Source organism: Rhinatrema bivittatum, chromosome 3 (assembly GCF_901001135.1).
Source record: "Rhinatrema bivittatum chromosome 3, aRhiBiv1.1, whole genome shotgun sequence".
In the NCBI taxonomy this organism is placed as follows: Eukaryota; Metazoa; Chordata; class Amphibia; order Gymnophiona; family Rhinatrematidae; genus Rhinatrema; species Rhinatrema bivittatum.
Window position 1 is genome coordinate 569685938 of NC_042617.1, and position 24855 is coordinate 569710792.

Below are 24855 nucleotides of genomic sequence, written 5' to 3' on the forward strand. Positions count from 1 at the left end.
TATATGCCCTTGCTTCAAATAATCATTTCTGTGATGCCACTAGATAGCACACCTTGGGAGTTGTGGCTTTGCTTCAGAAATAGACTGCATTCAGAAAACACCATGGGTCTGATTCCCTAAGGTGCTTCTCCCATTCTGTGTCTATGGGAAGGAGCAAGGCCAGTAGAAGTGGAGCCAGGGGGGCCATTTGGCACAGGCCTCAAATTTAAATAGTTGCAAATTTTTGGCAGTAGGTAAGTTTAGCATCTTGTTTTTGTAGCCCCTATTCCACTGGCTGATCTGTTGCAGGGATTCCTTTGGGAGTGCTGGGGCCCAAGTTTGACCCATGCGCCTGGGTTCTTTTCCCCACGGGTCTTTCAAGGCCCTCAGATTGTTAGATCTTCTGACGCCTTTCAATAAAACTAACCACACTGCACAGTCAGCTGTTCAAAAAAAAATAAAATTCCATTGCCAGTTGACTTGGTGCAAACAAATTATCGTGCGATGAATACACTTGGATTTGGTAGCATCCATGCAGAAAATAGAGTCCAGAAACCCCAAAACTTTCTTAGATACTGTCACTCATAAAAACTACAGAAATCATCTGCATTCTAAAATCCTATCTTTTAGACAGCGGTACAGACTACTTTTCTAGCTGGATCCCCTCTGGGTTTCTATTGTAGCAGTATATGTTTCTTAGGTATAGACTCCTTTGATTCAGCAGTAGTACACTCAAGATTTTTCTTGCACTGGCAATGATAAGGTCCCGTAGACTTCTCTCCCATAGGAGCTCTGAAGCAATGTTTCAGTACTGGCAGTTCTCCTTTTGACTCCAGTAAGAAATCACTCCCCCTCTTCCTTTGGGTCTCTTCCCTCTTAAGAGCCTCCTTGGCTCTCAAGAAAATCTCCCAAGTTCCTCAGGCCTGGGAACATCCCACCTTAGGGATCCTATCCTCCCTCTCAAGGATAAAAGATGGAGGAAAAAGAATACAAGCCAAAGCGAGCTCATGGGTTTTGTGAAAATGCAGCTCTCTCAAAATACCTCCCACTGGGGGAGTGTCAGGGAACATTACACCTCCTATTTTCTTTCTCTGACATCACATATCTGATGCCTGTGTAGACTCTGATGCTTATAGTAAGGGACACTTTGGGGCATATTTATGTACCTTTTTTATTATGGCGAGGTAATCTCAAAAGCTGAAAATGGCCCGGGCATGGGAAAGACCTAATTGAATCAGGCCCTAAGATTCATGCTCTCTTCATAGGCTGAAGCCTTCCATCTATGGTGCATGGGTGACTGATATTAAAAGGTACAAAAGTACGAGGTAAAGCATCACTTAGAAAGCCATCAGTAAAGTACAGTTCTCCAGTTTTGTATGTCACAGCAAGGAAAAAAAATATTGTTTTTCGCTCCTTTATAGCGGTGGTTCTCAGGCACCCCTGTTACTAAGAACCAATTCATTCTGCTTGTTAACTCAGTAGAAATCACAGCACAAAAGCATTACCAATACTATATGTCCTGTGTGCTGGGGAACTGCTGCTGATGAGGAGCTTACTTCCTGACTCTGCATTTCAATGGGAATAAGCACGCACGTGAGATTTTAGGGTGGGTACAGTGCGCTCTGCACAGCGTCTGTTTGCCAGCCAGCTTTGGAATCCATTGTTTTCCAGTATTGCAAGGGTACTGGGGGACCAGAAAGTATGTGTGCAATGTAATCCTTGACTAACGCATGCCACGTGTAATGTAAAGTCCCATTGAAAATGATTACGTTGCTGAGTGAGCTGGAGAGGCGGTCAGTGGCCACGATCTTAATTTAAACCACATGAAAACATTTCATTATTTAAAGTTTTCTACCTGATGTTTTGTCTAGGTCTTGAGAATTAAAATTTCCCGCCATAAACTGTAACTTGCCCTTGATAATAGATTTTAGGTACGCTCACCCACTTTTTAAGATTAAATTATATGTACCCACAATTTTCATTTAGAAAGAAAATGTTATCCAGTTAGAATTGTTTCTTAACATTTTAGGGAGTAGAGGAGGTAAATTTAGGTATTGCTTGCATTGTTGTTTTCGTCAGCGTTCCTTACCATAGAGGTATTTTGCTTCCAAAATAATCCTCTCTCAGCTTTTGTTGCCAACACCGTCTTCTTTCCTTCATTTGAATTTCTATGTTTATTTTTGTTAAAAAAAAAAAAAAAGTGGGGGAGGGGGAGATAGTGAGGTGCTGTTGGTTTGAGATGATCCTTCTGTCTCGTCATTTTGTAGATGTATCAAGAGATGATGACTGCAGGCTAATTCAATGAAACAGGGTGTAGTGCTCCACTCTTTAAAAGTGATTCAGAACGCTGTTTCAAGTGACGTCACTGTTCCTTTTACAGTCATTTGCAAGTTTTAGAATGGAACCATGTGTCTCTTCCAGGAATGCAGAAACATGGGGATCTACTTAAAAAACTTGCCTCCTCCTCCTACATATACAGTTGCTTATAATGCCTTTTATTTCCGTGAATGTACTTCCTTTTTTTTTTTTTTTTTTTATAGATAAGCAGAATGATAAGAGGCATCTATCAAGGCTCTTAAAAAATAAATCCCTATTCCCGTGACTGGGCTGCATGGTTGTGCACTACTATTAGGAGACGTGGGTTAGATTTTCCTGTTCCTGGGGTACTAGGTTTCATCATGGCAGTCTGGTACAATGTTCAAGGAAGATCGCCTTTGCCGATAGAAGGCATCATTGGAGGTTCAATTCCAGAGATTTCCCCTTCAACCAGCAGTTTGCTATGATTGAGGTGTTGTTGAGAGGGAGAAATGAGGTCTTTTCGGTATATACACAGAATTTTTGTTTTGTTTTTTTAGTATGTCGTCATTGAACACTTGATCATAATCCGTAGCGCTTTATTGCTGTGACCTAAAGATCATGCACTGCCGACTGGCTACTAAGCTGTAAATTTAATATGTTTTATTGTATTAATCCCATCTTACTGTTTTCTAGCCAAAACTAGGAATTTAAGTTGTTTTAACATCCCATAAAGCTGATAGAATTCCCAAATCAAGTACAGTATATCTCGGAGGATAAAAACACTTTGAGGCTTTTGTCACTTCATGATTCTGTTGACCTTCACTGTGTAGGCAGTCCTGTAAGAGTCCATTAATGAGGCACTTGGGACTAGCCCAGTGGCTCAGTAGCAGTACTGTATACTGCCAGCTGGGAGATCATGGTTTGATTTCAAAGCCCAGCTTCTGTTACTTGGGCCAGCTTAGGCTGGAAACATAGAAATGACGGCAGAAGAAGACCAAACGGCCCATCCAGTCTGCCCAGCAAATTTTGCACCTTATTTTCTTTCTCATACTTATCTGTTTCTCTTGGCTCTTAGTAACTTTTTGGTTCTATTTCCCTTCCACCCCCACCATTAATGCAGAGAGCAGTGTTGGAACTGCATCTAAGTGAAATATCTAGCTTAATTAGTTAGGGGTGGTAACCGCCGCAATAAGCAAGCTACACCCATGCTTATTTGTTTACCCAGACTGTGTAATTCAGTCCTTGTTGGTTGTTGTCTGTATATAGATCCACTTTTCTTCATTCCCCCTGCCGTTGAAGCAGAGAGCTATGCTGGATATGCATGAAGTATCAGACTTTCTCCCCTGCCGTTGAAGCAGAGAGCTATGCTGGATATGCGTGAAGTATTGGTCTTTCTCCCCTGCCGAGATGCTGCAGGGGCCTCAGCCATTGCTCAGCAATGCAGACTGAGGGTACACATTTACTGGGATCTGAAGGGAGCCATTGTCTGTTGCCCACGGTTGAAGTGTATGCGCATGCTTCTATGAAATAGTTGTAGAAACTATGCAGATCCATGAATAAAAAATCGTGCATGTACTTTTGGGGCAGAGATACATGGTATCTTATAAACTGTGCAGCTCTGGCATAACTTTAAGCATACCCTACTTATGCACGTATATGCTGAGTTATGCACATGATTTAAAATTACCCATTATGAATGCTGCTGCCATGGCACTTTGCCAGCCCAGGGGTCAGAGGCCAGGTTCAGGAATCATCCCCAAGACTCATACCAACTTGAGAAATCCATTTTAAAGTTGATCTGCAGGAAATTTCATTTGTAAGTTGACCCAGCTGTCAACCAAGCCTGTATGCCAAATTCATATGCTGTGCTTCTAGCTTACTCTAGAAGCTTTAGTAGATTTTCATACTGAGAGGAAATTGCTATGCAATAACCAAAAATCTTTGTTTAACTATTTTCCTTATTCATTTAGAGGGTAATTTTCAAAAGGTCTTACATGCTTAAAACTGGGTTTTACGCACATAGATGCACTTTGAAAATTGCTGTGATAAATATGCTGTTGAATTATCAATAGATTTTGGGCTATGGACTTTCCTCCACCCCTGCTTTTCCACTACTGTGATCACTAGAGCTCACTATTCCATGCATCCACCAGTTTTTCTATGAAAAATGTGTTATGTTTCCTCTGAGTCTACCTCTCTTTTAGCCTCATATCATGATCTTTGTTCTTGAGTTTCCTTTTCCCTGGTGGTAGACTGGTAGACCCCGCCCCCACCAAGGTCGTGACATGGCTCAGAGGACTGCCAGCTCTGCTTGCATATTACTGGTTGTCCAGTAATGCCAGGTCACTATTGCTTCCCAGAAGGACCAGGACGTTGCTTGTTCGTGCTGGGTCTACCAGTCTGGAGGTGATTGCTTGATGAGTCCCAAAAAGCTAGTTGCCCTTTATTTCCCCCCCCCCCCCATAGTGGGTATAGGGAAAAGGGGGGAGCATAGTTGGTTTTGATTATATAATTTAGGAGGGCTCAGGTACCTAGGATAGGTAATTTAAGTTTGAATAAGATTAATAAAACTGCGGCCAAACTGTTCACCTTGGAGAAGAGACAGCTGAGGGGGGATATGATAGAGGTCTTTAAGATCATGAGAGGTCTTGAACGAGTAAATGTGAGTCGGTTATTTACTCTTTCAAATAATAGAAGGACTAGGGAGCATTCCATGAAGTTAGCAAGTAGCACATTTAAGACTAATCGGAGAAAATTCTTTTTCACTCAATGCACAATAAAGCTCTGGAATTTGTTGCCAGAGGATGTGGTTAGTGCAGTTAGTGTAGCTGTGTTTAAAAAAGGTTTGGATAAGTTCTTCAAGGAGAAGTCCATTAACGGCTATTAATCAAGTTTACTTAGGGAATAGCCACTGCTATTAATTGCATCAGTAGCATGGGATCTTCTTGGTGTTTGGGTATTTGCCAGGTTCTTGTGGCCTGGTTTGGCCTCTGTTGGAAACAGGATGCTGGGCTTGGATGGACCCTTGGTCTGACCCAGCATGACGGTTTCTTATGTTCTTATGATATCCATAAGTGCCACCTTATGTATGTAGGTTATGTATGTAGTGCCACCTTATGTATGTAGGTTATGTATGTAGGTTATGTATGTAGTGCCACCTTATGTATGTAGGTTATGTATGTAGTGCCACCTTATGTATGTAGGTTCTTGATTGTGGCGCTCCTCCTCCTCATTGGGATACATCACAACAGCCCAAGTAAGTAAAACAGCGATGACAAGCAAAGTTATCTTATTTGAAAACCATGATTTACAAAGTTATAGTGGTCAGAATACGGTTAACCATGCTGGAGGGGGTTAAAAAAAATCTTTCATTCTCTCTGCAGTTTTATTTGCATTGCTTGGACTTCTGTGTTAGGCTTTGTAAGGACACAGCTATGAATGTGATTTTTGTTGTTGTAAGTTTAGCAGGATAAGAAACACAGATGGTTTTATTAACATAATGTAGCTGTACTTTTCAGCAGTAAAAAAATTACTTAAGCCTTAGTAATAACTTAGGCCTAGATTTATCATTTTGTTATATTTATAGCAAGCCTAACGCCCGTGTTAGAAAAAGGGGGCGAGGCTAGACACATTTTCCATTTACTTCAACACATAGTTATTTTATCTCAAATTGCAATCACAATCAATGCTATTATTGCCTTTTCCCTGGTGGTAGACTGGAAGACACCCCCCCCCCCCCCCCCCGCACCAAGGCCGTGACATGGCTCAGAGGGCTGCCAGCTCTGCTTGCATATTACTGGTTGTCCAGTAATGCCAGGTCACTATTGCTTCCCAGAAGGACCAGGACGTTGCTTGTTCGTGCTGGGTCTGGAGGTGATTGCTTGATGAGTCCCAAAAAGCCAGTTGCCCTTTATCCCCCATAGTGGGCATAGGGAAAAGGGGGGAGCATAGTTGGTTTTGATTATATAATCAATCGCTATTATTGCAATTTGCGGTACCGGCCGAAAAATGTATCGTATTTGAGAGAGAATGAGAGAGACTGACTCAGTATGGCCAAGTGGGGTCACTTTGCTATTTATAGCACTATAAAAGGGTGTACTTAAAACTCGAGGTAAGGGGTCAGGGATGGGGAAGGCTTGGGGGGGCAGTTTTAGAAAGACTGTCACAGGTACAAACAGCACAGTAGACACCTGTGAAGATTGGGTATCATTCGGAGCACTGAGAGTTGAAAGAAAAATATATTTGTACACTACCTAGCCTGACTGAATCAGTGCTCCAAATGATACCCTATCTTCACAGGTGTCTACTGTGCTGTTTGTACCTGTGATGGTGTATCTAAAACTGACCTCCCCCCCAAGCCTTCCCCATCCCTGACCCTTCACCCCGAGTTTTAAGTCCACCCTATTAGCTATAAATAGCAAAGTGACCCCACGTGGCTATATTGAGTCAGTCTCTCGCTCTCTTTTCATCCCTGAACTAGCATTTTCGGTCCTATCACGGCCACAATGCAGGGGGAAACGTGCGTTGCGATAATTAACTCAGGCGTTAAGACCTTATGGCAAAGTAATAAATGACCCTATAAGTTTGATAACTACCTAATGTGCACCAACTGGGTCCAGACTTTGGGAGAAGGTTCAGTGCTGTCCTACATAGTATACTTTTGAAAATGACCGAAACTTGTTGAGATTCAGGTCATTTTCAATAAAGTAACATTGAAAATCAGAAAAAATGCTTGCAGTTCCATGGTTTTCACGTTCTTCTATGTTTCTGAATTTCTATCCATACAATTTTCTGTTTCTGTGGACAGCTCTGCAGTAGTTACTGTTTGGAAAATGGCAGAGAAAGCAAGTCCCACACAGTCATTGGTAGAGCAGATGACTAGTTGTTGACGGGTACCTGATAGTCTGTAAATGTGAATGCTTAGTATTCAGCACTGTCCTATGTGACCTGCTGCTGCTGCAGGAGTCAGGATCAGGACTATATTGAAACTGATGATGAGAATTCAAACTGGCAGCATTTTCAATTCAATAAATAAATACTGATGGAGAAAAGATTTGTAGTGTGACATCCATTTTCATGTCTGAAGTATCAATAATTTTTTAGTGATTGTAATGATAACACATCTGGGCTGTGATACTAGTAATGAAATGGGCAGGGTACACAGATATAAAATGTTTGCAAACCTACACCTAGAATACTATGCAACTACAGAAAATTCAGAAAGACTGTCTCAAAGACAAAAAAAAAAACCCCCTACCCAAATCAGACAGAATACATGGGAGAATATTCTATTTCTATAATGTATGCTTGGATTTGGCAGTTTTTCTGTAATAACTTATGACTGATTATAGTGCACAATCTGCAAAACCACAAAAAATGTACAAAAACAGACAAGAGGTCTGGGGGGAATTGTTTGCTATTTTATGGCAGGATTATAGATGGAAGATGATGGAATTTTTCACTTTTTGACCTTGTTTTATTACCAAGTCTTAAATTGCAGCAAATGGCAGACTAACATGAATATTATGAATATTTTTCTAACCAGCGATTTGTGAAACCAATGGGGGAAGATAGAAACTAGATAATGATCCAAGGGATCATCACGTCATACCCCCTCCCCTCCCCTGTCAGCATTAGCTGAAATGTTCTTGCCAGGTCTAGTTCCTCTAGGACTTGAATATAAAATGTTTTGATATGTTATCTAAAAGCCTTAATGGAATGTTATCCCATTCCCAAGAACCAATGAGGTGAAGACTGCTATTAAAGACTGCACCATCATTCTAGCCCCTTATCTATCTCAAAGGCCTCGAAGAAGAGGTGCGGTTGGACCCGTTTAAAGATACTTAGTGACCGCTCAGTATCGTGTTGTCCTGTAACACACATTTGGTTTAAACTGTTCTTCCAGCTTAGTTTTATAGTTTTGTTTATTTTTTTTAATATGTAAACAGGAAGACTATTTTTTTTTCTGTGCTGCTGCTAGACACATGTGAGAATTTCAGAAGTTATTATCAAGCTTTCAATCATGAGTAAAGTCAGCCACAGCAAAAGGTGAACCTGACCCAGAACTGCATGTTCAGCATTCATTTTTTTCCTGCACAAGCATCTTAAACTTTGTGGATTTCAGATGGTTTTTTTTTTCTGTTTAATGGACCAGATGTAATGATTATATAAAAATGTTGATCTTGGGTGGGGTGGGAAGAGTGGAGTGAAGAGATAATGCAGTGCATGCCAATTACAAAAAAATCCAGTTGAAAGTGCATTCTGAATAGAAAACTGCTTTTATATCCTATTGTGTTCTTTCTCAAGGAAACAATTCCTGGTTTCTAAGGATAATCAAAGAGGATTTTGCTCCATAACAAAGGCTTCCCATGCATATTAATTAAGGATGGAATGACTGGTTCAAATTACATTGGAACTTCATCCAAACCTGGGAGTGTGCAATATTTTGTTAGTCTGAGTAGAACCAGGATATGTCCTGAATAAGTCTAGCAAGCTATTCATTGCTCGGTTTGAATAAATTTGGGACTGTTTGCAATGCATCTCAAATCTTGAGCTTATCGGATCTGGTTGAGGTATTTGAACTTATGGAATTCATATATTTAAAGTATTTTTTTGAATCCACAAGTATTTGCAAAAATCCAAATCAATAAGATTGATTAATGCTTGATGTCCTCCAGACAATATCAAAAGAACAAGGACCTAACCAAAAGAAATAGTATCAAAATTTATTGGGTTCTCTCAAATGTAATCTATAGGCTCTTGTTCGCAATGGGCTACAACCAGTATTATATGAATGAGCACATTAGGTGATATTTACATAAACAAAAAAGATAAATCCATATAGGTGGATGTTTTAGGTATCAAATAATGGAATTAAAGTAAAGGGATTTAAATAGCACCTTATTTAACCTCATATTCTTTTCCCCATTATTTTAAATCCCTTTACTTTGATCCCATTATTTAATACCTAAAACTCCCACCTATATGGATTTATCTTTCTCCCAGGTCAAGCAGGATGGTAGTCCTCACATGTGGGTGACATCATCAGGATGGAGCCCAATCACGGAACACTTTTGTCAAAGTTTCTAGAACTTTGACTGGCACACTGAGCATGCCCAGCATGCCACCAACCCTGCATCCAGCAGAGGTCCCCCTTCAGTCTCTTTTTTTCCGCACAGCAGTAGCCTCGCGGATTCTGGAGCTCTGAGTTTACCTCACAACTTTTCCTCACAGAAATTAAGCTTAAAATTTCAGTAAAGTTCCCCCATCTTGGGGTTCCCCTTCGACTACTAACCTCCATCGACGCTGGTAGGTTACCCCATCTTTTCCGGTCGATTCCCGGTGGTTTTACATTGATACCCGACGGCCACTGACCATGCTCCGCCCAAAAGTTTTGTCTAACACCATGACCACCGGGTTCCGCAAGTGCCCCAAGTGCCCGAGAACGATGTCCATTACGGCCCACACAATGTGTGCGCTCTCTGTTTGGGCCCTGTTCATGACGTCCAACAGTGCACTTCCTGTGCCCAAATGACACCAAAAGACCGCAGGGCTCGATTGGAGAAGATGGAGCTCCTTTTTAAAGTTTCTCCATCTGTCTCAGCCAAAGCTGCGTCGAGTCAAAAGACTTCAACTTCAGTGACTCCATCGCCGCCTAAGACTCAGCGCCGGAATATCACCGGTGACCTTCCGTCACCATCTTCTTCCCACTCCAAGGCATCGACGTCTTCCTCATCGGTGCCGGAGAAACAACGTACTGAACATTGGGAAATGCATCGGCATCGACAGAGCACTTCCGACGAGCCCGTTGCCGTTAGACCAATGACATCGGCACTGATAGAACCACTGGCCAAGAAGTCCCGGGGAGAAGGGGTCCCATCCCCTTTGGAACCCGGGACACCGAGGCGTTCCCAACCAATACCGGTGCTGGGAGCCGAGACTCCACTAATGCATGTGGACCCTCAGGCAATGTCCTCTGAGCCTCCACCCCCGATAGCTGTGCCACCGATGCCAGCTTCTTGGGCGGAATTGGACAGGATAGTCCAAGAGGCGGTTCTCCAAGCTCTTCGAGGATTCCAGTCTGCACCGGCTCACATGCCGATGCCTGAACCGATGCCTACCAACCTGGCTCCGCTATTTGACCAACAGGACACATTGATCAGTGCATTGCGTCGCTTCCTACCATGCCATCGGCACCTCCTAAGCCACCAACACCAATGCCGATTCCATTGTCCTCAGATGAGGAACCAAATCTGCCGATGCTGGAGCCGACTCCAACTGCTGTTTTTTTTTACAGCCCCAGCATCCTTTGAAAACATCGAGCCCATCGATGCCCTCACCGTCCTCAGTGCCCGCATCAGTACCACTATGCTTCCCATCGGTGCCACCTCCAGATCCGGCTGAGTTTGGACCTATGCCTCGACCTGAAGATCCTCTAGGTGTTGGTGATGCACCTTATCATCCCTGGGGGGATGATACTTCAGACTCGCAGGACTCAGATGAACTCCTCTCAGAGCCTTCACTTCCCATCTGAAGACCTAACATTTGCAAATTTCATTAAGGAAATGTCTGAGACCATTCCCTTTGATTTGCAAACAGAAGAGGATGCCAGACACAAAATGCTAGAGGTATTACAATTTGTCGATGCCCCTAAGGAAGTCATGGCAGTGCCAGTTCATGAGCTGCTTTTGGATTTACTACAATGCACCTGGGAACACCCTGGCATGGTTCCTCTGGTCAATAGAAAAGCTGATGCCACCTACCTAGTCCAGTCAGCTCCGGAGTTTCAGAAGACACAACTACCCCACTTGTCTGTGGTTGTGGAGTCTTATCAAAAGAAGTCCAAATGATCCCGGCCTCATTCTTCAGCACCTGCAAGTAAGGAGCAAAAATCTCTAGACGCCTTTGAAGAAAGAGTCTTCCATGGCTCCATGCTGATAGCTCGCATATCAGCGTACCAGCTCTGTATGACTCAATATTCCAGAAATCTGTGGAAAAAAGTCCAGGAGTACTCTGTCTCTACCAGATGAATATCAAGAAAGACTCAACAACATCCTTCAAAAGGGACTTGATGCTGGTAAGCATGAGGTGAGGGCAGCATATGATATCTTCGACACTGCCTCCAGGGTATCTACAGCTGGTGTAAGTGCTAGACGCTGGGCATGGCTCAAGTCCTCTGATTTACGGCAAGAGGTCCAAGAATGGCTAGCAGACCTTCCATGCGCAGGGGACAACTTATTTGGCACCAAGATCCAAGAAACAGTTGCACAATTAAAAGACCACCACGACACCTTGCGTCAGCTGTCTGCTCTTCCTGCTGACTTCCCATCCACTACCAAAAGGTCTTTCAGATGGGATCCTAGACGGTTTTCTTACAAATCACAAAGGTATTATCCACCTCAATCTCGTACTTGACAGTCTAGACCTCCGCAAAGAGGTCAACCTCATCAGGCCAGAGCCCCAAAAACCCAACCAGCCCCGCAGACTGGTCCGGCATTGGGGTTTTGACTCTCTTCTAGAGAACAGCAGTCAACCATCACCTGCCACAACCATTCCAGTGGGAGGCTGTTTGTGCCATTTTGCCAACCTATGGCACAATATCACAACAGACCAATAGGTACTAATTGTGGTCAATCAGGGATACCATCTGAACTTCCTCACTATACCACCAGATGTCTTAGCAAGTCTGGTATCAAATCTAAATAGTCACTCTCTGCTTCTTGAAGCTGAGCTCTCGACCCTTCTACAATCCTACGCTGTGGAACCAGTACCTCGACAACAGTGATGTCAGGGGTTCTACTCTCGGTATTTCCTAATCCCAAAAAAATCAGGAGGCATTCATCCTATCTTGGACTACGTGACCTAAACAAACATCTCCAAAGAAAGAAGTTCAGGATGGTAACCCTAGGTACCATGCTTCCACTACTGCAACAGGGAGACTGGCTCTGCTGTCTAGATCTACAAAAGGCTTATGCCACATTGCTATATACCCTCCTCATCCAAATACCTCAGATTCACTGTAGGTCGCAATAATTTCCAATACCGAGTGCTACCATTCGGCCTCGCATCAGCACCCCGAGTATTTACCAAGTGCCTGGCAGTAGTAGCAGCATATCTGTGACAAAACAATATCCATGTCTATCCCCATCTAGATGATTGGCTCATCAGAGGTCAGTCGCACAGTGTAGTACTTCATTCTCTTTGTTTCACTATCAATCTACTCCAGTCCCTGGGGTTTCTAATCAACTACCCGAAGTCGAATCTGACTCCATCACGCACAATATCGTTCATAGTAGCAAATCTAAACACCATCCAGGCAAAGGCGCCTCTTCCGAGGGACATAGCGCACACGTTATCAAAAGTAGCCAAGTCGGTGCAGTCTAGCCGAACCACTACAGCTCGTCATCTTTTAACCTTACTGGATCACATGATGTCCACAGTCCTTGTGACTCCCATGGCTCGGCTGGCCATGAGAGTACGCAATGGACTTTAAAGACCCAATGGTCCCAATCAAGTCAAGACGTCCCAAATTGTCCACGTCACCAACCAGCTTCATCTCTCCCTAGCTTGGTGGATGCAGGACTCCAATCTAATGATAGGACTGCGCTTCCAACAGCCACATCCTCAAATTATGTTGACAACAGATGCTTCTACCCTGGGTTGGGGAGCCCATGTCAACAACCTCCAAACCCAGGGAACCTGGACCAAGGCGGAAGCAAAGCACCAAATAAACTTTCTGGAACTCCGAACAATTCGATATGCCCTCTTCGCGTTTCGAGATTGCCTTTCCAAGAAAGTAATCCTGATTCAAACAGACAATCAGGTAGCGATGTGGTATCTAAACAAACAAGGGGCATAGGCTCTTACCTAATGTGCCAGGAGGCAGCACAAATCTGGGCCTGGGCTCTCTCGCACTCCATGCTATTGAGAGCAACTTATCTGGCGGGCTTGGACAATGTAATAGTGGACAACCTCAGCTGGGCCTTTCATTCCCACAAATGGTCCCTAGATCCCACTGTAGCATACAAAATATTTCAACAGTGGGGTCACCTGCGAATAGACCACTTTGCGTTAATTCACAACCACAAAGTGAACAAGTTCTTCTCTATACACCGCAGCAGCACTACACCTCCATGGCTTGCATTCGCCCACTCAAGGGCAACGGTTCTCCTATACGCCTATCCTCCACTTCCACTCATCAGCAAGACACTCGTGAAGTTACATCACGACAAGGGCACTATGATTCTCATAGTCCCTCACTGGCCACGGCAGATTTGGTTCTCCACCCTGCGCAACCTGTTAGTCCAAGAACCAATTCGCCTGGGCACAGATCCAACTCTGATAACACAGAACAACAGTCTCTTGCATCATCCCAACCTGCACTCACTGTCCCTGACAGCTTGGATGTTGAAAGGTTGATTCTCCAATCTTTGAACCTTTCTGATAATGTGTCCCAAGTTATTGTAGCTTCAAGAAAGCCTTCTACTAGGAGATATTATCGCTCAAAATGGAAGAGATTCTCCTCATGGTGCACAACACAAGAAATAGATCCCTTTTCCTGTCCCACAACAAGGTTCCTGGGCTACCTTTGGAATCTCTCGGAGTCTAGCCTACAAAACTCCTCCATACGCATACACATTAGTGCAATAGCTGCTTACCACAAGGGCATAGGGAAAACCTTAGTTTCCATACAACCACTCATAGCTCGCTTCATGAGAGGTTTGCTGCAACTTAAACCTCCACTGCGTCTTCCAGTTCCAGCATGGGATCTTAATGTTGTCCTGGCACGACTCATGAAACAGTGTTGTCCTGGCACAACTCATGAAACAGTGAGCTACATGCACTAGTAACATACCCACCATATACCAGGTTCCTGCACGACCGTATGTTACTCCGTACTCATCCTAAATTCCTTCCAAAAGTAGTGTCAGATTTCCACTTAAATCAATCCATAACACTTCCTACCTTTTTTCCAAGACCACACTCACAGCCAGGTGAGTGAGCTCTCCATTCTTTGGAGTGTAAGTGCGCTCTTGCCTTTTATTTAGATCGCACTGCAGCCCATAGGATGTCCACCCAATTATTTGTCTCTTTCAATAAAACAAAATTTGGTACTCCGGTAGGCAAACAGACTCTATTCACCTGGCTGGCGGATTGCATTTCTTTTTGCTATCAACAAGCAGGACTTCCTCTTCAGCAATGCGTAAAAGCATATTCAGTAAGGGCAATGGCAATGTCAGTGGCACACCTTCGCTCCGTATCTCTTGTTAACATCTGCAGAGCTGCCACATGGAGTTATCTCCATACACTTGTATTTCATTATTGTCTCGACAAGGCTGGCAGACAGGATTCCATCTTCGGCCAGTCGGTCCTGCGTAATTTGTTTCCCATCTAAATAACCCAACTTCCTTCCTGCAATCCAGGGAAATGTTCAGGCTGCCCTGCTAGCCAAAACTACCACAGTTGTTGTGCCTGTTGCATGTCGTTAGGTGTTTTGGCATCTTTATATTCGGGCATCCTGTAGCTTGCTGTTCACCCACATGTGAGGACTATCATCCTGCTTGTCCTTGGAGAAAGCAGAGTTGCTTACCTGTAACAGGTGTTCTCCCAGGACAGCAGGATGTTAGTCCTCACGAAACCTGTCCGCCACCCTGTGGAGTTGGGTTCGCTTATGTTTTATTATTTTATTTTTCGCTCATACTTTTTACTATACACAAGACTGAAGGGGGACCCCTGCTGGATGCAGGGTTGGTGGCATGCTGGGCATGTTCAGTGTGCCAGTCAAATTTCTAGAAACTTTGATAAAAGTGTTCTGTGATTGGGCTCCATCCTGATGATGTCACCCACATGTGAGGACTAACATCCTGCTGTCCTGGGAGAATACCTGTTACAGGTAAGCAACTCTGCTTTTTAGAGATTTAAAATAATGGGGAAAATGATGTGATTGTATCATGAATGTCGGTATATAAAAACTGTAAGTAAATAAATAAATAAATAAATAAAAGTATATGAGGTTAAAAAAGGTGCTTATTTGTATGTTACTGGTTGGGTCCTTGTTCTTTTGATATTTGATGGAAAATATGCAATGCAAACCAAATTGAATCTGCCTTTTGATTATTCAAACATATTTCAATTAAATATTTGCAGATCTGAATCTGGACTTTAATTAGGTAAGAGGGTATAATTGTTGTAGCTTGTGTATGTAACCCTGAAGGAGTGATAGGATTAACAGAAGTAAACCTGACTATTGGTAATATAGTCAACATCTTATGTAAAAAATGATTTTAAAAAGGCTGCCAGAACTTAAGAGAAAATAAGATTAAAAAGAAAGAAGAGAGCTGTAAGAGCAGCAAGATGAGAAAAATCAGCACATTAGCATGGAGGATGAAAAAGAGATGAAACACGCACACTAAGGGGATAATTTCCCAAAAAGCATATATCATAACAATTTTCAAAAGCCCATTTATGTGCTTACAGTGCACTTAGGTACATAAAACCTATTAACAATTCAATAGCATATATTGTAGCAATTTTCAAAAGCTCACTGTTGCACATAAAGCCCAGTTTTAAGCACATAAATCCTTTGGAAAATTACCTCTTAAGTGAAGAAACTGGGTAGCAGAAAGGAATGTGCATTAGGAACTAGGAAGCAGATACTCAGTTTGGTAACTGTACCCGTTTATTCAGTGGAACACAGCCAGATAAGTGTTCCGCTGAGTTTGCACAGATAAAATTACCAGAGTTACATTAGGAAAGTGATTTTGCTGACTAGGACTTACCCTGCTAATTTTAGCCTGGTTACACTGAATATCAGCTCCTACTTGCTAAAATTTAGCCAAACCCACAGAATATCTCCCGTCTCCCGCCTTTTTTATCTGACTAAATTTTGTGCAGGTAATGAGTTTATCCAGACAAGATTTAGCTTTTTTTTTTCTCCTTTCCTGGTTGCTTAATATTTTCTTGTCTAAAATGTTCTTCATTGGATATTTAAAAATTAATACATTGAAAAAAATGTAGCCAGTTAATGGGGGCAAATATTCAAATCTTGTGGTTTTATCTGAGTAAATGTAAAAGTTACCTGGACTAACTCTTTGAATTTTGACCTGTCTGTCTGTACCTTATCTCTGCTGCAACTGTGCTGAGTCCTAGCCAGTTCGGTGTACTGTGAATAAGTTCTGTAATAATCTGAGCAAGAAAGAAGGCTTTTTTCTCCTTTATTGAGAAAGTTTCAAGAGAAGATTCTTTCTGTACAGTGAAATGAGTGCTGTCACTATATTATACACAATGCAGAAAAATTCCCTGGAGCTTTGGTATTATACCTGCACCATATCCAGAATACACTGATACACAAGAGGGGGCAGATTTTATAAATCTGCGCACACGCGTACTTTTGTTCGCGGGATTTCAATAGATACACGCGTATCCATTAAAATCCGGGGTCGGTGCACGCAAGGCTGCCCAAAATCGGCAGCCTGCGCGTGCCAAGTCGCGCATCCTGCCTCCATTCCCTCCCCCCACATCCCCTCCCTTCTCCTACCTAACCCACCCCCCCCCCCCCCTGCCCTATCTAAACCTCCCCCCTACCTCTATCACGAAAGTTACGTCTGCTCGAAGCAGGCGTAACTTTGCGCGCGCCGGGCCGGCTGCCGCGCTCCATGTTCCAGTCCCGGGGCTGGTCCAGGGGCTGCTGTCACACCCCCGGAACGCCCCCGGGCTGGAACCACGCCCCCGAAACGCCACGTCACTCCCGACACGCCCCCGAAACGCCGCGTCACTCCCGGCACGCCCCTCCATGCAAGCCCCGGGACTTACGCGCATCCCGGGTGCGCGCGCCGCCGAGCCTATACAAAATAGGCTCAGCGCGCGCAGGGGGGGTTTGGGGTAGGTTTTCGGGGGGGTACGCTCATATCCCTTTGAAAATCTACCCCGAGATTTCTTGAACCTAAAGATGTTGCAAACACATGGATGAAATACTACAGTTTGCCCAACATAAAAACATGACTGCAGAAAAAGACTGTATGGTCTATCTAGTCTGCCCATCTACCCAACTAATTTAGCTTTACAATTCCCATCACTCCCTCAGAAATCGCCTGTATTTATCCTAAGCTTTCTTTAATTCAGTTACCATTTTTGTCTTCACTACCTCACTGGGAGGCCATTCCATATATCCATTACCCTCTCTATATAGAAATATTTCCTGAGTCTACCCCTTTTGACCTTATCACATGATCTCTTGTTCTAGAGCATCCTTTCCGTTGAAAGAGTCACCTGTGCATGGAAACCTTGGAAATATTTAATCGTCTCTGTCATATATCCCCTATCTCAGTTTTCCTCTACGGTATATATATTTAGGTCAGGATTCATCATTCAACGCAGAATGATGAATCCTGCGAAAACGAGTGGCGGGGGGGGGGTGAAGGGGGGTTGGACCTACAAAAGCCTGCGGCCTTCGCACCACAGTGGTGCGCCGGCTGCAGGCTTTCACACCGAATAGTGCCACCGTGAAAGGTGGTGCTATTTGGCACGCTACTGCCGACGATAATGTTAGAAACATTATCGCTGGCAGCGAAGACACTGCCGACTCCGCCCCTTCCCGCCCCGACTCCTCCCCTCCCCCTAATTTGCATCATATCGCATGCGAAAAGGCCTAGAAAATAACCCTCTTAGATCTTTAAGTCTATCCCCACAGACCATTTTAGTAGCCACCCTCTGGACCATTTTCAACCGATTTATATCCTTTTGAAGGTATGGGCTCCAGAATTTGAACACAGCATTCCAAATAAAGTCTCACCAGGAGACCTGTACAGGGGCAATATCACCTCCCTTTTTCTGCTGACCATTCCTCTCCCTATGCAACCAGAGCTTTCTTGCTTTTTCTTTCGCTTTATCCATCTGTTGGCTACCTTAATATCATCAGATACAATCATCCCCAAATCCTGCTCTTTCATATTCAGAAGAATTTCACCCCATTCCCTTACCCCTCACCCCACCTTCCCTTCCCCTACCTCCCCCGCCCTTTCCCCCCTACCTTTTTTGACTTCTTGTTTTTGTTTCAAAACTTACTTCAGCCCTGGGGCTGAAGTAAGTTTCGCGCGCCGGCCAACTGCCGGCGCGCTATCCCTGGCAGAGCAGCAATTGGCCGCTGTGCCTGGAGCCTCTGACCCCACCCCTGGACTGCCACGCCCCCGCCCCCTTCCTTCCCCTTTAGTAAAGCCCCGGGACTTACGCGCGTCCCGGGGCTTTACGCGCGTCGCCAGGCCTTTTGAAAATAGGCCCGGTGCATGTAACCTTTTTAAAATCCGGCCCTTGGTGTTCATTTTATGTGGTAATGCTGGCCCTTTCACAGTAAACACCAAACAGAAATATTTGTTTAGTAATTTCGCCTTTTCCTCATCATTTTCTACATATTCCTACCCTTCACAATGCCACGATTGCACGTCTGCCTATCACTAACATATCTTAAAAAAAAAAAAAAGTCTTGTCCCCCCCACTTTACCATATTTGCTATTTTATCTTTCATTTGAATTTTTGCAAACCTGACTACTCACCTGTCTTCCTTTTTCTGTGATCTCTTGTAGTTTATGAATGATAACCTTTTCTCCCTTACCTTTTCAGCTACTTCTTAGAAAACTATAGCAGCCTCTTTTTCCTCTTTCCTTTATTTACTTTTCTAACAAAAAGCTTAATTGCCCTTATTATATCTCCTTTTAGTTTTGCCCACTGCTACTTCCCCTAGATTTTCCCATCCAGATTCTCCCCATTTTAACAAAGATTTCCTGAGGTCTAGGACCCTTCCCTTTGAATGAACCTTTCTCCTGCACTCTTAATATTGAACCACGCCATCCATTTATCCCTGGATCTCAGATGATTATCCACCAGGTCCTGTATCGCTCCCTCCCACGTGGATGCTGTTACCAGTTGACAGAACAATTTTCTTTGTACAGAATCCAGGATCTCCCTGCTTCTAGAAGACACTGCAGCCGGGATGTCCCAGTTAACATCCGACAGATTGAAATACCCTAGCAATAGTGCCTCCCCTTTCATAGCAATATTGTGAATATCCTCCATTAAATCTCTGTCCACTTCTTCTGTCTTCATGCACTTTCATAAGTAGTTTTCTAGATACTTTCAAATTTATGATTCCTTGTATGGGACCAACATAAGACTAATCCAGAGATGGTGTGTGTGAAATTTTAAAGACTACATTAATTTTTCTTGGTCTAATAAACAATGAAGCTATAAAGAATCCTCCTTTCTTTGGGACCTATAATGCTGCTAGAACTCTGCACTGTCAATAGTTTCCTCCATATTTTTTACCGGTGTCAGTTTCAAATCAAAATTATAGTACTTTAATCTTGAAAAACAAGAAAATCTTTCATTATCAAACTGTCGTGTGCTGTGGTCATTCTGTGTGTTCAGAATTCTTTTCTGTGTTCACAGCTTCCCATTGTTGAAAAGATAAGGACCATTGCCCAGAAGATCTATGGAGCTCGAGATATAGAACTGTCTCCTACAGCGCAGTCTAAAATAGATCTTTACAGCCATCAGGTAACAATTCCACACATAGAAAAATTGGTGGTCTTGATGGAGAGGTGGATTGCTCTGTGATGTTTCAAGATCAAAAGTTCTAACTTGACAACTAAGTAGATGATGAGTAGCCCAGATTCATTTTTGATTCCATGGTATAGAACAAAGTAATTAAAGAGATAGATGGCCTAACTCAGAGCGAGAGACTCATAATTAACCATAAATGTCTAAATCTATATGAATACTTCTAGGATTAGGTCATTCTGTACTTTATGAAAAGATCTCTAAGCATTTTGGAACTGTGTGTAATAAAATATCACATAATGCCTAGGATTCTCACAATGTGTGTTAGAAACTGTAACACTGCCTCCAGCCAAGCATCTGTGAGTACAAGATGACTCTTTACGACAGGTAGTTGATAGGGTCTGCAGCTGAAGTGATATTTCAAAGAAGAGTAAGCATTAAGGGTGAGGGCCATTATTTCAACATTCTTTTCCTGAAAGAAAAAGTTGCCTTGGTAGCAGGCCCCACTCACGGTAATCAGCTGTGCTTTCTCAGATGCCATCGCATTAACTTTAGGATATCTGACTTAAGTTACAGGCAGTTATCTAGCACCAGAACTAAGAGTTAGGGGTATTTATTTATTTATTTATTTTGAATTTTTATATACCGATATTCCTATAAAGAATATAGATCACACCGGTTTACAATGGAACAGAACTTTCGCTGGGAGGCGATACATTAAACAATGAACTTAGCAATTGGAACATTCAGAAAAACATTCAGAAAAACATTTGGAAACAGGGAACCATGAAACCATAACAAACCGAGAACGAAAACCTAAAAATAAAATAAATTGTGGATAAATAAATAATTGTGGATAAATAAAATAAAATAAATAAAATACTTTATTTAAAACTAGGAAGGATCCTCGAGGGACTGTGAAAAGATAGTTCAGATAGTCCAATAACTGTTAGCATAGGTCTTGGAGTCATGTTCTAGGACCTGCATCAAAGAGAACTTGGGTTTTCAGGGAAAGTTTGATTGAACAGCCAAGTTTTTAAGTCTTTCTTGAAGGTTAGGAGACAATGTTCTTGACGGAGGTCAGGAGGGAGAGTGTTCCAAAGAGTCGGCCCAGATGTAGATAACGCACTTTTGCTTAGAGAAGATTTAGTAGGGGGGGCATGCAGAGAGCCTTTGTAAGCTCTTCTGATTGGTCTTTCAGAGGTATGAGCCCGGAATTGATGGCTCAGTTTGAGAGGGGCGATGTTATGAATGTCTTTATGTATCATCATGTATGGGTATAAAGGGAGACACAAAAAAAAAGAGATGTATGCCATGTCTGAGATAGTTAGTACAAGATTGCATTAAGCATGGGTAAGGATCGTTTTATAGTGGGTTAACTGACTCCAGATTCCTGGAAGTAACGCTAATATATTTCTTCTTTCATTTTTGCCAGGGATTTGGACAGCTGCCAATCTGCATGGCAAAGACTCACCTGTCTCTCTCTCACCAACCTGAGAAAAAGGGAGTACCAATTGGCTTCATTCTGCCAATAAGTGATGTGCGTGCCAGTATTGGAGCTGGATTCATTTATCCATTAGTGGGAACGGTGAGCTCATTAAAATCCTTCTCTTCCTTTTCTCCCAGTTTTATTAACAGCTAATTTAATCCATCTACGAATATTATTTCTTTCTATTGCAATGCTCCTTTTTGTGTTCTGCTGCTCAGTGTAAAAAGGAAAATATACGTTTGGAGAATTGTAATTTGTTACCTGAAAAAAGCTTTTAGGAGACAATTTTTCTACTCCAAGGGGAGATTGCAGGTCTACATGTACTTTCTCTGAAAAATCCTACAAGTAAATTTTCAAAGGGAAATACACAGTGGAGATTATCTTTTGAAATTTGGGGTTGTCAGGGCTGGTGCAAGGGTTTTAAACGCCGTAGGCGAATTTTCAGTCATGATTTTTGTCTACACACACACACACACCCCCACCCTTTACAAACATACAATTAGCTTTTAAAAATTAATATTTTATCCTCCTCTCTCTCTCCCCTACCATACTCTGTTCAACATACTCTTCTCTCTCTCCACTTTCATCAGTGTTTCTAGCATGGCAGTAGCTACAGCACAACATTCACTGTTCGCTCATTCTCCTCTTACCCCCCTACCCAGCATCTCACTCTCCTCTGCCCAGAAGCAGCAGCATTTATCTTCTTTTATGCTTTCCTTTGCCCAGCAGCAGTGTCTATCTCTACTTCTTTCAGCATTAAAACATTAATTTCTTAGTGTCCAGTCAGATAAATCCAGAACAAATGGGTTATGCACTTTTACCCGCAGATGGAGATGGAGCAAATTTACATCACAGTAGATACACCCCTGCAATGATATCAGCCTGCCAGTATTCTCTGTCTCCAGCAGATGGTGGACATGCATCTCCCCACTAGGGATTGCTTCGAATTGAAAAGGAAAATTAATTTGCCCCGCTCTTTTGCAGTGATACCAAATGGTCCCTCCCCCATTTGAGAATTCCTGAGGTGATTTCCATGGTCCCTCAGATGAGTGACCTGGTCCAGTAGCTGGTTTTTCACCGGCGTGGACTTAGCTGTTTAGCAGCTGAAAAGCAGTGGGTGCAGGTAGCCTGTTGGCTGAGTATTGAAATGGTTATCTGTTTAAACAAGTTTTGCTAGTATGTCCACAGTTGTTTTTGAAGAGCATACTGGCAAGCTGATGTTACTACACGTTTGTATATACTGTGACGTCAGTTTGCTCCATCTCCATCTGCTGGTAGAGGTGCATAACCCAATTGTTCTGGATTTATCTGACTGTCCTAAAGAAAAGGAAATTATTAGGTAAGTAGTAATTTCTCAATATCAAAATGAAACACATTGTAAAACCATACCGTAATAGTACATAAATAAACCCCAGTAAATAAACAAAGCATATAATAATAAAAACATCAATTCATAAAACATAGTAGAACAATTGCCATTAAAATAACATACTTAATAATATCTAAATAAATAAATAAATAAATCAAAATAAAATAACACATTGTAAAACAAAACAATATATAAACTCCAGTAAATAAGCAAAACACGCAAGTTAATTCAGAAAAGCCAAGTAGTGACTCTGCATATCACTCCTTCCTTTAATAACAGGAATTCCAACTCAGCATCCCCCTCTCTGTCTTTCCCACCTCAGCCTTCAGTGACATCAGCCATCTTTATCTCCTTCCTGCTGTTCTGTGCTGCCAGGAGACATACCTTCCAAATACCGAGTCAGTATATACTTTAATTGAAGAACCCAAAATCCAAGATATGCATACAAAAATTGGCTCCAAACTACCTATATCATCAGACAATAAGCAGGATTCAACCCAAAATGAGGAAAAAAATGAATTTAAAATGCTTGACAAGAATCTGAACCCACGGTCCCTGCGGTGAGAAGCAGACTCCCATCTCCGAGTCACCATGTGGCTGGCTACACAGTACTATATATTCTTACTCCCATTTTATTTCAAGATTAACATTGTCTTTTCCAGATACATGTGAGGCTGAGATCATATGGAGATGTGAAATGAGCCCTGACCTAACTATGCATCAATGTATGCAGCCGTGGCTACCTCCTTAATCCAGCAAACTATGGTAGCCCATGAGGCCGGCTCTCCCTGTCTAGTACTGCTGTGAAGGACAAACAGGCAGTCCGTCTTCTGTAAAGGCTTAGTAACCTCCAGATACCTGTCTCTTGACATCCAAGGGTCGCATCTCTCTCTTTGTCCAGAAATGGCAGGGAGATGGACTGATTGCAGTGAAAGTCAGAGACTACCTTTGGTAGAAAAGAAGGAACAGTAAGCAGCTGTACCGCTCCTGAAGTCACCGGGAGGAATGGCTCCCAGCAAGACAAAGTTTGCAGTTCGCAAACCCTACGCACAGAACAAATTGCCACAAGAAACACTGTTTTCAAGGTCAGTAACTGCAAGGTCAGGCTACACATCAGTCTAAACATAGGGCCTGCTAAGAAATCCAATACCAAATTAAGATTCCTTAAGGGCACCGGAAACCACAAAGAAGGACGAAGATGTGTCACTCCTTTCAGGAAACAGGCCACATCAGGATGAGCTGACAAGGATCCACCATTCACCTGACCTCTGAAACAGGTAAGAGCCGCTACTTGTACCTTTTAAGGAATTAAGGGCTAAGCCTTTTTTCAAGCCATCCTGCAAAAATTCCAAAATGAGTGGGATCTTGACCAAACAAGGAAGAGCACCTCGATCCTCACACAAGGTTTCAAACACTCGCCAAACCCACACATAGGTCAAGGAAGCGGAGAACTTTCTAGCTCTTAGCAAGGTGGAAATCACTGCTGCAGAGTATCCACATTTCAGCAAGCGAGCCCTTTCAAGGCCCATACCATAAGACAAAATCGAGTCGGATCTTCATGAAGAACAGGACCCTGCTGCAACAGATCCCTGTCAGGAGCCGCCACAGATCCACATACCATGGTCTCCTGGGCCAATCTGGAGCAACCAAGAGCACCATCCCTCTGTGGCGCTCAATCCTTCGGACTAATCTGCCCAACGTGGGCCATGAAGGAAAGGCATACAGCAACTTGTCTTCTGGCCATTCCTACACCAAGGCATCAATTGCCAATGAATTTGGATCTTTCCTGCAGCTGAAGAATCATGGAACTTTCTTGCGAGAAGTTGCCAGCAGGTCTAGAAATGGGAGACCCCAATGGTCCAGAATCAGCTGAAATGTCTCACTTGATAGTGCCCATTCTCCTTCCTTGCCCCATCGCTTGCCCGGCCCTAGGTTGCTTACATGGGTGGCTGGAGGAGGGAGGTCTTTCCTTTGTTTTTGACTGGAGGGCATCTGTGCCATTGCATTGGGACTGAAGGGAAGTCATCTAGCAGTGGCATTTGCTTATTTGCAAGTGTTCTGATGGTTCACCTTTCCCAGTGTGTTTTCAAGGCGGACTCGTAGTACATTTTGAGCGAATGGAGGTGTTCTTGGGAGGGGGATGAGCTTTCGCGGCCAGGTGCGCTGACAT

General features: G+C 43.0%; 1 protein-coding gene across 1 annotated transcript in view; it reads left to right on the top strand.

Moving 5' to 3' along the window:
- Positions 1 to 24855, top strand: part of MTHFD1L (methylenetetrahydrofolate dehydrogenase (NADP+ dependent) 1 like) — a 623332-nt gene that overhangs the window by 396097 nt on the left and 202380 nt on the right. The window contains exons 25-26 of the mRNA XM_029596548.1: positions 19717 to 19824; positions 21263 to 21415. Of these exons, the coding sequence (XP_029452408.1) occupies positions 19717 to 19824; positions 21263 to 21415 (261 nt within the window). The remainder of the gene's footprint in view (positions 1 to 19716; positions 19825 to 21262; positions 21416 to 24855) is intronic.